Source organism: Hyla sarda, chromosome 6 (assembly GCF_029499605.1).
Source record: "Hyla sarda isolate aHylSar1 chromosome 6, aHylSar1.hap1, whole genome shotgun sequence".
Classification (NCBI taxonomy): domain Eukaryota; kingdom Metazoa; phylum Chordata; class Amphibia; order Anura; family Hylidae; genus Hyla; species Hyla sarda.
In genome coordinates, this window is record NC_079194.1 from 65424245 (window position 1) to 65442683 (window position 18439).

At 42.1% G+C, this 18439-nt stretch overlaps 1 protein-coding gene across 1 annotated transcript in view; it reads right to left on the reverse strand.

Annotated features, from left to right (window-relative positions):
- Positions 1-2470: 2470 nt before the first annotated feature.
- The window catches only part of TNRC6B (trinucleotide repeat containing adaptor 6B), a 151588-nt gene continuing 135619 nt past the window's right edge, over positions 2471-18439 (reverse strand). Inside the window, exons 17-24 of the mRNA XM_056524012.1 lie at positions 17799-17924; positions 17108-17284; positions 16165-16311; positions 14300-14383; positions 13957-14193; positions 6460-6530; positions 6237-6376; positions 2471-4753 (exon numbers count right to left, since the gene is read on the reverse strand). Coding sequence (XP_056379987.1) covers positions 4384-4753; positions 6237-6376; positions 6460-6530; positions 13957-14193; positions 14300-14383; positions 16165-16311; positions 17108-17284; positions 17799-17924 — 1352 coding nt within the window. The 3' untranslated portion in view covers positions 2471-4383. The remainder of the gene's footprint in view (positions 4754-6236; positions 6377-6459; positions 6531-13956; positions 14194-14299; positions 14384-16164; positions 16312-17107; positions 17285-17798; positions 17925-18439) is intronic.

Here is an 18439-nt window from a genome sequence, read left to right on the forward strand (position 1 = left end):
TGTCGATTACATACTTCGTTGTTACCAGACATATATATATCATCTATAGATCAGTGTTTCCCAACCAGGGTGCCTCCAGCTGTTGCAAAACTACAACTCCCAGCATGCCCGGACAGCCAACGGCTGTCCGGGCATGCTGGGAGTTGTAGTTTTGCAACAGCTGGAGGCACCCTGGTTGGGAAACACTGACCTATATAGTATAATTAATATAGTTTCAGACTGGAATACGGACTGACTGCATGACCAATGACCCGAAATAACAGCTTTGTAGTTGTGTGTTCTGCCTTTAGTTTGGGTCTTTACACCTGCTTTCATCTGTAATATACCAGCCTGGAACTGCCGTACATTGTTAACCATTTCATTACAAGGACAAGTAAACATTTACATTGTTCACGGCACAGTGGTACTGCCATGTACTGAAGGGCACAATCTCTATACAGACTACCATAAAGATCCCCCTTTAACAAGGCTCCCTCTAAGGCAGGTGCATGCCACCAGAATTAGTTTTTTTTTTTAAGAGACTGGCATCATCACTTAGATCTGCACCACATCTTCACTGTACAGTTAAATACATGATGGTATATCATATCAGGATTTGCACAAGGCCACGGCTACGTGGAAATATTCTGTAGTACTGCCAATTGATTTCTAGCTACTTAGTGAAAGCTGCAGTTCGCAATGTTGCATACAGTTTTAAAAGGGTATTCCAGAAAAAAAAAAAAAAATGTTTTCACATCAACTGGCTTTAGAAAGTTAAACAGATTTGTAAATTACTTTCATTAAAAAAAAACAACAAAAAAAAAAACAATCCTTCCAGTACTTATCAGCTGCTGAAGTGGAGTTGTTCTTTTCTGTCTGACAACAGTGCTCTTTGCTGACACCTGTCTGTTGGTCTCAGGAACTGTCCAGAGCAGGAGCAAATCCCCATAGCAAGTGTCAGCAGAGAGCATTGTTGTCAGACAGAAAAGAACAACTCAACTTCAGCAGCTGATAAATACTGGAAGGATTAATTAAAAAAAAAAACTATATATAAGTCATTTACAAATATGTTTAATTTTCTGGTGCCAGTCGAAGTTTTTTTTTTTATTGGAGTACCCCTTTAATGTCTTCCACAGCTGTAGCTCTATAGTTACCTTTAATCAGCAGCAACACATTAGTCTCTATGTCACCTTAGCCTAAGAGACTGTCAACAGACAAATTGGAATCTATTAGATCGTAGCCAATAAGTTAAATGTGTTAAAGGGGTTATCCAGGAAAAAACTTTTTTTTTTAATATATCAACTGGCTCCAGAAAGTTCAACAGATTTGTAAATTACTTCTATTAAAAAATCTTCATCCTTTCAGTACTTATGAGCTTCTGAAGTGGAGTTGTTCTTTTCTGTCTAAGTGCTCTCTGATGACACGTGTCTCGGGAACCGCCCAGTTTAGAAGCAAATCCCCATAGCAACCCTCTTCTACTCTGTGCAGTTCCCGAGACAAGCAGAGATGTCAGCAGAGAGCACTGTTGCCAGACAGAAAAAAAACAACTCAACTTCAGCAGCTGATAATTATTTAAAAGGATTAAGATTTTTTTTTTAATAGAAGTAATTTACAAATCTGTTTAACTTTCTGGAACCAGTTGATATAAAAAAAAATAATATTTTTCATTTAAAGGGGCAGTCCAGGAAAAAAACTAACACGTCAGTAAGCCAAGAGGGATCAAATGACAAGTTCCACAATGGCGGTGCTAGTCACATGATGCCCAGAAGGATGTGCGTTTTCAATGCGGCGTGTGATCTCTTGTGCCTCAAATCGTGGGGGGGGGGGGTCAACAGAATGGTGTCAACCACTTTGCTTTTATAAAGCAGTCTAATAGAGGTCTGCCTGGTAACAGGTTCTCTTTAAGGCAGACATAACACACTAGGGCCAAAATACAAAGAAATGATAAAACATTTTTTACGGACGCGATACCTATTAAAATCTTTAAAGGGAATACAATTCAGACCATTTCATCCATGGGAACCAGTGCACATTTGTATTGTAAAATTTCTGACAATCATACAAATATGGAATTATATATATATATATATATTTTTTTTTTTTTCCCCCTCATAATAACACTCATAGTAAGAAGAGGACAGCTTTAAATATACATATCCATGTTATTAAGAAAAAAAACTAAACAAAAAAGGAGCAATATACGGTAGCAGCAGATTATACAAAATTGGTATTGTATTACCTCTGCCTGTAAAACTGTATTTGTGCACAACCAATGTATTCAAATGTGTGGTTGTCACCCGTGTTACATAATACAGTCCTATGGCTTTTGTAGGGCTGTATTTTGTGAGTTTTACAGGCCCAGAAGGAAAACATTAGACACACAGGGGGGGAGGTTTATCAAAACCTGTGCAGAGGAAGAGTGGTGCCGTTGCCCATAGCAACCAATCAGATTGCTTCTTTTATTTTCCACAGGCCTCTAAAGAGGCCTGTGGAAAATGAAAGAAGCAATCTGATTGGTTGCTATGGGCAACGGCACCACTCTTCCTCTGCACAGGTTTTCCTGTGGAAAATGAAAGAAGCAATCTGATTGGTTGCTATGGGCAACGGCACCACTCTTCCTCTGCACAGGTTTTGATAAATCTCCCCCCCCCACGGTGCGGATTACCTGGAGAGATTCAGCTTGCATTTACTTTTGCCTGTTGCAGTGTTAAAGGGATATTTTGGGAATCACATGAGCGTTGTTACTGGTATTCAGTGGAGGTGGAGACAGAAGCAATGGTTTAGGTACAGGTATCTAGACTGGCAGTGCAATATATGCAGCAACTACAGACGGCTTGTAAACCAAGCCCATAATAATAATAATAATAATAAACAATTTCTGTGCATTGCCGTCACTTAAGTTTATCTCAGAAAATCCAATGCAGAGTTACCCTATAGATGAGCGCCAAGTGCTGTTCTTTCCATTGTGAAGTCCGCTGTGCCACCGGCCATCTTGTAAGTTGCATTTTGAGACAGACATCCAAGAATCCAAGAGGCAACAATGAACTATAAATTCTAAGTGCCACCAATAAGAGATCAGAGTTCAGACATTGACCCTTCTGTTACCAGAACATATCTAGAAAATGAAGGCCTCTCTGGCAGCAAAATATAACAAATGGATCCTACGGACGTCATGCACTGTAATATGCATTGTTCCCAGGAACATAACATGAAAGGGTATAAACCAACACGAAAACAACCTAACACATTGGGGGGAGAGTATGCTTTATGTTATCGCCACTGAATTGAAAGCCTATGCCCCCCCCCTCCCCCATCCGGCAGGCAATTTTTTTTTTTTTTTTTTTTTACCTTGGATATTTACATTACATCTTTGAAAGTGTGCCCACATGGGCAACCGGGTGAAAGAAAGAGACAAAATAAAACGCATGACTGTCACAGTACGCAATACAAGATGAGCATGATACAATTTGGTTTTCTTTGCCAGCCATGCTAAAAATCCCCTCCCCTCCCCAATCCCAAGCTGGGAAAGAAATAGGTGCTTATGTTGCCACATTTTACCTTGAAATGTTCATTGAATGCATGTTAGAGGAGCATTTCACTCACTTACCCTGAAAACAAACAGCTCTATGAATGGGTAAAGCACTTTGCTACCAGTGAGAACTTTAGTGCGTTAATGTGCAACATGTCACAGCCCGCTCTGGCAGCAAACTGGTTAATTTTCATTTTTTTATTTCTTTTTTTTTTTTTTTTTTAAATACCCCTCTTCCCTGCATCTTCAAAAAAATAACTTTTTGCACCAACATAATTTGTTTTCAGCAGTCCCAAAATGCCATGTAAAATAAAAACAAAACACCCCACTCTGAACCCCCCAGCACAAAATGACTCTTAAATGGTAGGTTTTGTGAATTCACATTGTCTTTCAACATTGGCTTTCATTATTCAAGTATTTCAAGACTGATATGTGTTTTTGTCCTTTTTTTTTTTTTTTTTTGTTTTTCTTTCATTTTCAACATCTCCCTCCCCCCAGACCATTTCTTTCAGAACTCCTCCCTCCCCCTTTTCTTCTGATCTCCGATTGGGGGGAGGGGAAGGAAACTGCAAGCGCACAAAAAAAAAGTAAAAAATAAAAAAGAAGGAAAAAAAAGGAAAAAAAGACAGGGAAGGAAAAAAAAATACAACCACTTTGATAGTGACCGCAGGCTCTTGTAACATTGGCGATCAGGAGTCTTAACTTACACCCGCCTGATTTAACTTAGTTTTTTTTCCTCTTTTTAGTTTAAAAAAAAAAATGTATTTATTGCAAGTTTTGAAAAAACAAAACAAAAAAGAAACAAACAAAAAAGGTCAAGTTAGTGCTGCTGCTGCTCTGAAAGGTCACGAGGTCAGAGTTGAAAGTTCAAAAGTTCATATTGAGTCGGTCCCTCCTCCCAATAGATCACCGGGTAGTAAAGGGGCGGGGCTGCCCATCCGATGGGCGTCCTCTGTGCTGGGCACCCCCCACAGGCTGGATGTGTAGCTTGGAGTACCCCATAGAGATACACCTGGCAGGTCACTACCACCACCGCCACTGCTCCACTGTCCCAGCCCTGTGGTCCCTCCGAAAAGGTTAAGGGCTGGTCCTACCGGTTCAGCCTGATGGTTTTGTCCCACTTCCAAAGGCTGCCAGCCTGCGCCAGGAGCAGAGGGAGTTGGCGGCTGAGCTTGTGCAAGGTAACGGCTCACCTCCTCATCCGTTGCAAATTCCGCCAGGATGGTCGTGTTACCCAAAACGCACCTAAGTGGGGGGGAAGAATATGATTATTAAGGAAGAAAAAATTCTGCACATTCATTGCATCTATTATCTGCTACCATGTGTGACATTAAAGAATGTCGCAGAAATGTCAAACATTTTTTGCGCAACAGAATCATACAAAGTGTTGTTCTGAAGTGAGTTATGGTTTTTTGCTTATGTGCGCCAAATTTACCCACCCCTGTACAATATAATGATAAATATATTACAGATAAGCAAAACCAAAGAAGAAAAAAAAATTACTTCATAACATGCTTTCTAAAGACACACAATGTTAACCCCCTAAGGTTTTTTCATTTTTGCGCTTTCGTTTTTAACTCTTCACCTTCTAAAAATCATAACGCTTTCAGTTTTCCACCTACAGACCCATATGAGGGCTTATTTTTTTCGCTACCAATTTTACTTTGTAATGACTGCATTTTTATTTATTTATTTTTTACCACAAATCTACGGCGGAAAAAAAAAATTATTATTTGTGGAACAAAATAGAAGAAAAAAAAACGCCATGTTGAAATTTTTGGCGACTTCCGTTTCTACGCAGTGCCGTTTTCGGTAAAAATGACACCTTATCTTTATTTTGTAAGTCCATATACGATTAAAATGATGCCCTACTTATTTAGGTTTAATTTTGTTTTATTTCTGTTAACATTTTTATAACTTTTTGAAAATGAGTACGTTTAAGATTTCCCTTTTCTGACCCCTATAACTTTTTTATTTTTACGTATAAGGGGATGTGTGAGGGCTCATGTTTTCATGTTTATGCGCTGTGATTTGCAGTTTTTATTGGTACCATTTTGTTTTGACAAGATATTTTGATCATCTTTTACGCCATTGAACGTGCGGTTTTATTAATGATATATTTTTATAGTTTACACACGCGGCAGTACCACATATATTTACGTTTTTTTATTTATTTCTTTAAATGGGAAAAAGTGGGTGAATAAAACTTTTATTAAGGAAGGGGTTAATTCACATTTATTATGATTATTTCTTTCCCACTATTTTTTAATCTCCATAGGCGATTACTACATACAATCCTCGGATTGCATACACTGTCCAATGCTTTGCCATAGGATAGAGCAGTACTCGATTGCTCCAGACTGCTGAGGCTTCCTGGAGCATTGAGTGACCGATCAGACGGCGAGGAGGCAGGTAAGGCCCCCCCCAATGTCCTCTCAGCTGATTGCGACACTGCAGGTGCTCTGCTGAGCTGCAAGGACAGGTTTTTATTTCTATTTTAGACGCCTCGATCAGCTTTGATCACGGCTTCTAAGGGGTTAATGCAAGGCATCACCGCGATCGGTGATGTCCAGCATAGACACGGGTCAGTTCAGCTCCTGAGCCCATGCGGGACGCAGGGCACAAAGGTACGCCCTTTGTCATTAAGGAGTTAAAGGTCCATTGATCTTCTAACATGGGGTCCAGCTCCGACCCATGCACGATTAACATACAGGTGCCCTTAACGTACATGTGCAGGGCATTCTGGGCCTTGGCTGCCTCCTGTTTGGTGCTGTATCGGATGAGAGCTGTGCCCTGGGTGAGGTTGAGATGGAATGTCAGCAGGGGGCCATGCTGCATGCAGATCGTCCGGAGTGTAGAGCCGTCGATCTAGAAAGACAAAGTTAAACATATAATGGAAACAATAGAATATTGACCACCCCCATTTTTTTACAGGCAAATCCTAAACATACCTGTGGTGTAAGATTAAGAAGGATCAGCCAATAACTAGGGCGCACAGAACTGCCATCACTCCAGGTAGATCCTATAAAAGTTAAAGAATCTTAGTAGTTGCTATATAAAAATTCCACAATCACTTCTAAATACATGAAAGCACTTTAAGATGTTTAATATATTTTGACCAAAGTCAAGTCAAGTTTGGCCAAACACTTCCACTACCTCATCTACACAGTAGTTTGGCTGATGGTTCCCTCACTCTACTTGAGTTGCACAAAAGAGGTTCAGGCAGCTCCAATCCCCACTCCAGGACCCGTGCTCCAACCGGATGGAAGCGCCTCCCCGCAGCAAAATAATGTAGGAAGAATGAAGATCCAGCACCGGAGTCCCAGGTAAATCTGTAATCTTTATTGGAACCGTACAGTACACAAAAATAACGCAGAGTACACTCTCCTACGCGTTTTGGGCAGTCCTGCCCTTAGTCATGGCATAGAAAACACTTACATTGACATCCCTAAATATACCTATACAATCACATGATCAAAGGAGTGACGTCATACAAAAATCTAAAAAACATGCAGAGGGGATTTATCAGATGCAATGGAAATGGGGAGCCGAGATGGGAGGTCGGGATGGGAGGTCGGGATGGGAGGTCGGGATGGGAGGTCGGGATGGGAGGTCTGATGGCAGTATATAAGCAGCGCGAGAAGGCGGGTTCCCCTGCGCGCAGACTCTGTAAAAGTTCTCAAAGGAGGTCGATCTTCAATTCCATGAAACAGCAGATGTAATGTTTCGGGTTGTTTGGATGCCCGTAGACTTTACCCAGAGAGGCCTCATTACTATAGGATCTTAGAAAGTAAATCTATGTTACCCCAAATTTAACGCGAGCGAAGCTGCGGGCAAAAGCTATTTTTTTTTATATAATATGAAATGACAATTAACATATCTAGGTAATAAATTCTAAATAGATAATAAACATAACCAGGTAAAGTACATGACATAATACATATTAACATGTGAGTATAAAATCTAGTCACATGTTCATGCCCTGAGGTTCCCTTGTGTCCAATAAAAACATCCAAAAGGATTCTCTATTTAGTAGGATTCTTCTTGTATCCCCTCCTCTACTGGGTCTCCTGATTCTTTCAATGCCCATCACTCGTAAGGGTATCAACCCTACTTTCATATCTATCTTTAAAATGTTTAGATAAGGCTGCAATGTTAAACTTAGAACTTCTAGTATCCGATATATGTCTCCGTACCCTAGTTTTAAATGAATTGGAGGTGCAGCCGACATACTGACAACTGCATGCCACACATACAGCCAAATATACTATATTCTCGGTGTTGCAATTTATGTAGTCCTTAACCTTTTATGTAGTCCATAACACTTTACCATTACTGAATGAGCAAAAATCTTTTTGTATTTCCATGTGTTTAATGTAACGCAGATGTTATGGCCACAACTCCAATTTCCTGCATTATGCAGCCAAGTGTTTTTGTTGTTCCTATTACTGGTATACATACTAGCGGATACAATGTTCCCAATGGATGGACCTTTTCTGGACACTATTTTGAAACCATCACTCAAAACCTTATCAAGAATTGGATCGGTTGTAAAATCAGCACATACCTGCGTAAGATTTTCCCTATTACATGAAATTACTTACTATACCGCGTCACAAAAATAGGTTAGTTAGTATTCTTACTCTCCACGCATTTAACCTGTTCAGTCGTTAATAAATTACGTTTATCCATACCCTTTGCTTTTTTTCTCAGCATTATCCAAAACCTTAGCAGCATAGGCGTGCGCACGGGGTGTGCCGGGTGTGCCTGGGCACACCCTAATCAAGCCCAGGCTCCTGTCAAATTCGGGATAACCAGGGAACGAAGGAATCGGGGGGGGGACACATCCCCCCAGAAAATCATGCAGGGGGACAGATCATGGGGTAATCCTCCCCAGTTCTGCCCGCAGACTTTGCTGTATTATATGCTCCCTGGGTCTATTTAACCCAGGGAGGCATTTATAGCTGTTCACTCTCTGCCGGAGCTTCTGAACTGTGTGCGCACACAGTACAGAGAAGGCCGTGACCTCTTCCCAGACGCAGGCGCCGATGACGTCAATCATCAGCGCCTGCACTGTGGAGAAGAGAGAGAACGCGGCCCGGCTCTTCAGGAGATCGCTGCGTGGGACTAGGTGAGTTTTTTTTGTTATTTTCTTTGGTACTTTGGGATGGGGAATCGTGTGGGGTGGTGACCCTGTGGGGTGGTGACCCGGTGAGGGGGGGGGGGGCTTTTAGTCAAAATACACAGTGTTACTTCACACTTACTCTACTGCAGTTTTTCCCAACCAGGGTGCCTCCAGATGTTGCAAAACTACAACTCCCAGCATGCCTGGGCAGCCTTTGGCTGTCCAGGCATGCTGGGAGTTGTAGTTTTGCAACACCTGGAGGCACCCTGGTTGGGAAACACTGCTCTACTGGACCCTTTTCACATAGACACGCTATTATGCAGTTACTTCTATGAATTTTTATTACTGCTCTTTATTTTGCAGTCCAATTATATGTTATTTAATGTTCTTTGTATGTTAAGTTCACAAATAGAGCAAAAGATGGAGTGCACTTCATACAATCATAGATGCAGAGCCTCTAGTGCAGTGGTCTCCAATCTGCGGACCTTCAGATGTTGCAAAACTACAACTCCTAGCATGCCCGGACAGCATGCTGTCAGGGCATGCTGGGAGTTGTAGTTTTGCAACATCTGGAGGTCCGTAGGTTGAAGACCACTGCTCTAGTGTTATTCAAAGTGCATATATAATTAGGTGTTACTGTTTTTTTTTTGTGTAAACTGCGCATTCATAAACATAAGATGCATAACTTTGCCTTGATGTCAGGACCCTTCTTGTATAATTGCACAAAGTCCTGTGTATTACATCGGGTCCCTATATTAGCACCAGGTTATGTATTCACTGTTCACTTTATTGCAGATGTCCCAACAATGCGCTATTGCACTAGTGCTCGTCCCTCCATTTCCTAATCCACACATGTACACAGCTTCCTTTGTTATGCATTGGCTGCAGATTGTATTACACTTTGCCATTGCACTTCGCTGTTTCCTAGGTAGTGATAGCTGGTTTCAAGTATTTGGGCTCCGTTCACATTGCCATAGGTGATCCTACATGCTTTAATTAATCAGGCACTAATGCAATTAATACATTACCTGGTGCTAATATAGGGACCCGATGTAATACACAGGACTTTGTGCAACTATACAAGGGTCCTGACATCAAGGCAAAGTTATGCATCTTATGTTTATGAATGCGCAGTTTACACAAAATGTGAAACAGTAACACCTAATTATATGTGCACTTAGAATAACACTAGAGGCTCTGCATCTATGATTGTATGAAGTGACTATCAGTTGCTCTATTTGTGAACTAAACATACAAAGTGTAAAGTAACACTGTGTATTGTGATCTGACTTTGCCTACATGCTATCTACCTAGCTATCAACTACCAATCCACCTAGCTACCAACTGACCTAGCTAGCTAAAAACCAACCTACATACCTTATAGGCACTGATTTGAATAGGGACCTTCCATATGATAAAATATACCTTTTATTAAGTTCCATTTAACCCCTTAACGATGAAGGACGTAAATGTACGTCCTGATGACGTGGTACTTGACGCACCAGGACGTACATTTCCATCCTAAGCATAACCACGGGCATCGGAGCGATGCCCGGATCATGTGCGGCAGGTCCCGGCTGTTGGGACCCGCCGGTAATGGCGGACATATACACGTGCGGCGTGAGTTTGTGCTTTAGGGTGCACACCCTAATGCAATAGGCTGCGCACGCCTATGCTTAGCAGGATAACCTCTAATTTGAAGCCTCTCAAAAAGTTGGTCCGATTTCACATCGAAAGTGACCTCTTTGGTACAATTAGGTCCAAGCCCACGCCACTCCCCGTAAGGAATATAAAGTATAGTTTGTCGAGGATGGCACAATGATGCCTGCAGTATGGAATTGCCAGCATTTTCCTTTCTGTACGGGGAGTAGGGATCAACAGATACCGATATTCTGTGACCTTTCGGGCCGATAGCCGATGACTTATACCGATATTCCGGTATAAGTTATCGGCTATTACCCCCCCCCCCCCTCCCAGAAGCCGCTGCAGAAGAATCATTTAAAGCGGACGCTTTAAATCAATGAACTTAAGAGGCTTTTGCGGGGCCAGAGACCACCGCCGCCCGCTTATCTCCCCCTGCCTGTCCTGGGGTCCTCCCTAGTCCAACCACCGCCGCCGCTGCCCCATTGCCTCCCCCATCCCCGGTTTTATAATTACCTGTTATTAGAGGAGAAGCGGACATCTAGGAAGGGAATAGAATCCCTAGAGAAAGTGGAAGTTAACGCTAGATTCAAATCGTTTTTTGGTACTATACTGTACAAAATTTTGGAACTCCTGTTCCGAACCTTTCCATACCAATATTAAGTCATCAATGAAGCTGCCCATTCATTTGATATGGTTATGGAAAGGGTTACTGTCGGAGAAAATATATGACTCCTCCCACTGGCTCATGTAAATGTTTGCAAACGATGGGGAATATTTAGCCCCCATCGAAGCTCCTCTAATCTAAAGGAAGTACTGATTGTTAAACATGAATTACATTTTAACAAAAATTCAATAGCCATCCGAATAAATTCCTTCAGATTAGGGGAGTAGCGACTATATGTATCCATATGTCTAGCTAAAGCTCTCAATCCCTGTACCCATGGGATGGAAGGATACAATGATATAACATCACATGTAGCCCAAGAGTATGAAGTCTCCCATTATAACTTGTCCATAATAGTCAAGACATGTCCTGTATCTTTAAAGGGGTTATCTAGATATATATCAACTGGCTCCAGAAAGTTAAACAGATTTGTAAATTACTCCTATTAAAAAATCTTAATCCTTTCAGCACTTATGAGCTTCTGAAGTTGAGTTGTTATTTTCTGTCTAAGTCCTCTCTGATGACATGTGTCTCGAGAACCGCCCAGTTTAGAAGCAAAGCCCCATAGCAAACCTCTTCTACTCTGTGCAGTTCCCGAGACAAGCAGAGATGTCAGCAGAGAGCACTGTTGCCAGACATAAAACAACAACTCAACTTCAGCAGCTGATAATTATTGAAAGGATTAAGATTTTTTAATAGAAGTGATTTACAAATCTGTTTAACTTTCTGGAGCCAGTTGATATATATATATATATATATATATATATATTATATATATATATATATATATATATATAAAAAAAAAAGTTTTCTTTTCCTGGAATACCCCTTTAAGGAAACTAGGGTCATTTTGGTTAAAGGCTGTAGAAAACTGTCAACCCATTCACCTAACCTCTCTCCCAAAGTGTGACTGGTGGTCATTGAAAGAATCAGGAGACCCAGTAGAGAAGGGGATACAAGAAGACTCCTACTAAATAGAGCAGTGGTCTCCAACCTGCGGACCTCCGGATGTTGTAAAACTACAACTCCCAGCATGCCCGGACAGCCAATGGCTGTCCGGGCATGCTGGGAGTTGTAGTTTTGCAACATCTGAGGGTCCGCAGGTTTGAGACCACTGAAATAGAGAATCCTTCTGGATGTTTTCATTGGACACAAGGGAACCTCAGGGCATGAACATGCGACTAGATTTGATACTCACATATTAATATGCATTATGTCGTGTACTTTGCCTGGTTATGTTTTTTATCTATTTAGAATTTATTACCTAGATATGTTCATTTTCATTTCATATTATATAGAATTTTTTTTTTTTATACTTCTAGATGCTTTTATGTATAGGTAATTGTTCGATCCATATCCCTGATGTATGCTTTTTATGTATGTAGACTTCCCCATTTCCATTGCATCTGATAAATCCACTCCGCATGTTTTACATTTTTGTATGACGTCACTCCTTTGATCATGTGATTGTATAGGTATATTTAGGGATGTCAATGGAAGTGTTTTTTATGCCATGACTAAGGGCAGGACTGCCTGAAACGCGTAGGCAAGTGTACTCTGTTACTTTGTATCCTGTATGGTTCCAATAAAGATTACAGTTTTACCTGATACTCCGGTGCTGGATCTTCATTCTTCCTACCTCACTCTACTTTTCAAGTTTCAAGTTCAGACCTACAGACACTGCACATCTGTTTCAATGGGGTATCGGCTTATCTCCAAAGAAATGAAGGACCAGACATGCTGAAACCCAGCACAACCAATCTTTTCCGCCCTCCAATGTCTGCTGTAGGAAAGCTACCCCCATACATATGACCTTCCTGCAATCTTAAACTTAAAAGTATACCAACATGATGTGGTTTGGGAAAAAATTACAGTAAAATATCTCAAGATTGAGATCCTGTGACCCCCAAGTAAATAGAGAGGCATTTTTGCATGTTCAGTCTCCATTTCTTGTGTACAGGACTTCTGAACACACAGTTTAGCACCTGTCAATGTTTGTAAGTCCTATAGAGAACGAATGAAGCAGAACATGTACAGTAATCCCTCAAGTTACAATATTAATCGGTTCCAGGATGACCATTGTATGTTGAGATCATAACTCTATGGAAACCTGGTAATTGGTTCTGAAGCCCCCAAAATATCATCCAAAAATAGTTTAAAAAAAAAGAGTGAGGATTAAAGATAAATAAGTAGATAACTAATACAGATAAAGCAAATCCTTACATATAAAAGTAAGAAAGATCTGCTGGGAGCTGTAATCACTGTCTGTTTCAGTGTTTACCAACGAGGGTGGCTCCAGCTGTTGCAAAACTACAACTCCCAGCATGCCCGGACAGCCAAAGGCTGTCCGGGCATGCTGGAAGTTGTAGCTTTGCCACAGCTGGAGGCATAATCGTTGGGAAACACTGGTCTATGTAGAGGACAGGAGCTTCTTCAGGGTCCTGTACAGAACACGCAATGTCCTAAAAAGTAACAGGGAGCCGCCCTTACTTGGTGTCAAAAGGAGCAGCTAACCCTGGTACAGGTAAAGAGTACAGAACATGTAATACCTCCCTGTACTGTAGGGGGCGCTTCCAGACAGCCAGTCAGTGCATACACTTTAGGAACACAGGGGTTTTACCAGTGAATGACCATTTTGGTTGGTTCTACCGGCCATTGACATGTTTCGCAGATGCCATAGCATTGTATGTTGAGTCTGGTTTCAAGTTACAATGGTCCAGAAAACCCTTGCATGTTGAAACTATGGTATGTTGAGGCCATTGCAAGTTGAGGGATCACTGTACACTTCTGCTTCACTCATCTGGAGAACAAATGACCATAGTGTTGTGAATGATAGTGGTCCCAGTTGTTGGACCGCCACCCATTGGCTAGTTATCTCCTATCCACGTTAGATGGTAATATCCCTTTAAAGAATGTATCCAGGCTGTTAATACAGTATAAAATGGAAGAAAGACTTTCATGCAAGAAGACAAGGAGGTAAAAGGGTCAGAACACAAAAGTCACTATATCACTTACCAGATGAAATCCTGGAGTCCTGTGCCCCCCATCCTCTGGCAGACCGGGGGGCTGTGCTGTTCCAGGGAGAGTTGGTGGCTTTGGGGTTGTTGGTGAGCCCTGGAGGGGGTCGAGGCAGCCCAGGGCTATTCCTGGACATCTGATTCTTCCACATCTTGTTTGAATGATGTGAGGGGTTGTGTCCAATGGGGTCTGGGGACCAAGTTGATTTATAATCTCCAAACTTTGCTGAGAGTGCTAGGGAAATGAAGAAGACATCTTTATAATTCCACATCCAATTATCTTAAATGCCTTTAAACCAGCAATGACATTAGAACAATATGACTTTATACAGGGGAAATACCTGAAGTGCTGTGGATATTCTCTGAGGCACTGTAGGGCCAGGCACCAGGTGAAGGCAGCGAGGTGTTGAGGGAAGAAGTGGACCCTAAAAAAGAGAGATAAATACCAGCAAAGACTTACTATACGTTGTATGGTCTATTGTCAGATTTTTTTTTTCTCTTTAACCCTTTACCCAGAAGGTGATTTTTATTTTAATTTTGTAATGCATTTCCTAAGAGCCACATGAGGGCTCTGTATGTAAGACCAATTGTACTTTTTAAAGATATTTCATTTTACCCAAAAATGTACTGCAAAAAAGGAAACAACCAAAAAACCGGAAAAAAACTTAAAACATTTTTAGTCACCCAAAGGTACTTCTAAAAGCAATCATCTGGTTACTTTTACAGGACCCTGCCATACTACAATACTACTGACTAATACAATTTGTCTGAGGCACAATGTACAAGTAGATCTGCCATTTCAGGTACATAGGCCATCAAGAGGCCTAGGGCTGCCATGGTAACCCGTTCGGCATTGCTGCATATGCTGCAATAGCTAAGATACAGCAAGCACCCGCCGTATATAGAGCAGGCTCAATGACCACTGAGCTCCATAAAAGGACATGAAATCCATGACAATGAGGAGACACTGCCCTCTAATGGTAAAACCTAGAATACACTGTTGTGCAGTTTACCTACATATTAGCTTGCATTGAAATCTCCTTCCCTAAATACCGTATTTTTCGCCCTATAGGACGCACCGGCGTATAAGACGCACCCTATTTTTAGGTGCTAAATCTAAAAAATTAAAGATTTTGAACCCAATAGTGGTCTTCAACCTGCGGACCTCCAGATGTTGCAAAACTACAACTCCCAGCATGCCCGGACAGCTGTTGGCTGTCCGGGCATGCTGGGAGTTTTAGTTTTGCAACATCTGGAGGTCCGCAGATTGAAGACCACTGCATAGGAGGTAATACTCACGTGTCCCCGCCGCTCCGGACCCATCACCGCTGCCCTGGATGTCGCCTTCCATCGCTGTCACTGTGTCCCCGTCGCTCCGGAACCTCTCTGCTGCCAGCCGGGTATCCTCGCTCTCCGTCGCTGTCATCACGTCGTTACGCACGCCGACGCACATACGCGATGACGTGATGACGAGGAAGGAGAGCGCCGGCCATACAGGGGATCCCTGAACGGAGAAGACACCAAGGAGGCAGGTAAGGTCCCTCCCGGTGTCCTGTAAGCACTAACCCGGCTATTCAGTCGGACTGTTCGGGACCGCCGCGGTGAAATCGCGGCGGTCCCGAACAGCCCAACTGAGCAGCCGGGATAGTGTCACTTTCCCTTCAGATGCGGCGGTCAGCTTTGATCGCTGCGTCTGAAGGGTTAATACAGGGCATCACCGCGATCGGTGATGTCCTGTATTAGCCGCGGGTCCTGGCCGTTGTATTCGCCATATAAGACGCACCGACTTTTTCCCCCCAGTTTTGGGAAAGAAAAAGTGCGTCTTATATGGCGAAAAATACGGTAACTTTAAACTACACATAAAATTAGGCCAGCAGAAGTCAGACACCTAGTAGTCCCTTTTAAAGGGCTCCAGTGCTGCACCCCCTTGAATATTTACCAGAACTGGTACCTGCATTTCCTCACATTTAGTAGTGTTGGCACAAAGTACTGCAGTGTTGCCCTGTTCACTTGCACAAGCTCTGTCCCTTTAAACAGCTGATATGTGGTGGTGTCAGAAGTATGACCGCCGCTGGTCTAATGGTGATGGCCTATCCTTAGGATAAGAAACCAAGTATTGGATGGCTCGATACTCGTTTGAAGAACTTAATATGAGGTTACCACATAGCAGAGGATTCAGCTTTGTATAATCATGATGACAACTTACCTGTTGGGGTATCCTGCAGTAGCTGGTGGTCAGTATCTACGATGGGAGATGGGGCTGGACCCCCCAGCACACTGCCAGGGGTAACATAAGGGTCGGATTCTGGGTCAATATTCTGAATTCCTTTCCATGGCACGCCTGGTTGAAACTCTGAAAAATTAACGTTGCAGGAAGCACGAAGACCATGATTATGTTTACTACAGATGCTGTAAATTCTCCTGTTGAAACTTCATAAATCGGTGCATGTACAACTTTGAGTTAAAGGGGTACTCCTGTGGAAAACTTTTTTTTTTTTTTTTTTTTTTTTTTAAATCAACTGGTGCCATAAAGTTAAAGAGATTTGTAAATTACTTCTATTAAAAAAAATCTTAATCCTTCCAATACATTTTATGGGCTGTATACTACAGAGGAAATGCTTTACTTTTTTGGATTTCTCTGATGTCACGACCACAGTGCTGTCTGCTGACCTCTGCTGTCCATTTTAGGAACTGTCCAGAGCAGCATATGTGTGCTATGGGGATTTTCTCTTGCTCTGGACAGTTCCAAAAATGGACAGCAGAGAGCACTGTGGTTGTGACATAAGAGAAATCCAAAAAGAAAAGCATTTCCTCTGTAGTATACAGCCCCTAAATAGTACTGGAAGGAATAAGATTTTTTAATAGAAGTGATTTACAAATCTGTTTAACTTTCTGGCACCAGTTGATTTATAAAAAAAAATTAAAAAATAAAAAAGTTTTCCACGGGAGTACCCTTTTAAATAAGTTAAAGGGGTACTCCACTGCCCCAGTGTTCGGAACAAAATTGTTCCGAATGCTGGGGCAGTAGAGTACCCCTTTAAATCTATAGTAGAAAACAAAGGGTATGCCTTGCATGTCTGTTGTGTACTTTGACACTGTATTTTAAATAGAATACACTGAACTTACTCTAAAACTCAAAAGGGACTCACCTGGGGGCCAGCTGGTATTAATTGACTTGCTTCCCATTTTGTTTGAAGGAGGTGATTTGGCAGGTAACCAGCTGTCACCCGTTGGCCCTCCATGCAATCCTACAGAATCTCCAGGCATCATGTCAAACTGGTTGTAGGGGGAACCACCACGATTCTTCCCAGGGGGTGCAATGGAGCCTGAGGGTAAGGAAATACATATATATATTTTTCCTTCTTTAAAAGGGTTACATAGTTTAATTAACTCCTTTTAACATCAATAATAGTTTAGTAAACCGCGTATAATGGTTACTCAGCTGTTTACCACTTCCTAGCCACCTCTGTTGATGCAACTAGGCCGAAGACCCTCAAAATGAACATAGGTGCAACCTGCATTTATTCAACATTTACAGCATACCCTGTTGATATACTCTAAATGTCCCTGATGGGGATAGTCCAAAAATCACCAAATAAGCACAACTCTACTGCTTAACCTATAATCCACTGTGGCAATACTTCCCTGCATAGGAATGAAGGTAAGACCAGTAGTATTTTGAGGAAAGTAGCTGCCATCAGAGCAGGGCTTTTTACCCTATCACTTCATCTCGCACAAAATTCACTTCAAGTTATAGTGTAAACTCAATAAATGATATCCTTTAATGTGGAGACAGGAAAGCCTCCCAAATTAACAAACTAACATAAAAACCCTGCTTACCATTCTTAGATAGATTGACTTCTTGGGACACTGAGGAAGGCAAACCATCCATCATGGACGTCCATTGCTTAAAACGGGATTCTACCCCAGCCTCCTTTCCATAATCAACTCCACTTGAGTTGAAGCCTAAAAATGACAGAAAATTGTTTATTCAGGTTACACATAAAAGAATTTCTACTTTCCAAATCAGTTTTGGTCCAGAAAGCCATTCATTCTTTAAAAGAAAAACGGTCAGCCAGTTCACCCACATTAAACCCAATATACTGGGTGATAGTGCGGGTGAACAGGAGTCCATAAAGCGTTCACTTACTTTAGTGTGTGCACTGGCCGCTGAGTACTCCCCCGTTAAAATTCCTTTTGTCCTCTCTGCAGTAGCGCTTTGAAGGCGGCCCCCCGGCGTACATATCTCTTTGGGTGCCGGAGGAAGGGGCCTAAGCCCGCCCCTGTTTGCATATTAATTTTCTTCAACTCCACGTCCTAGTGACATGGAGTCACATGCCCTCGGAGCGCAGCGCCCTGTCTGCAGAGCGCATGCGCCTGAAGTTTTCACACAGCTCTCACATCCTGATGACGTGAGAGCTGTGAATCAGGAGAGAGCGCTCTGCACAGTGTACATGCGCCGGGCCCTCACTACAGAGGTC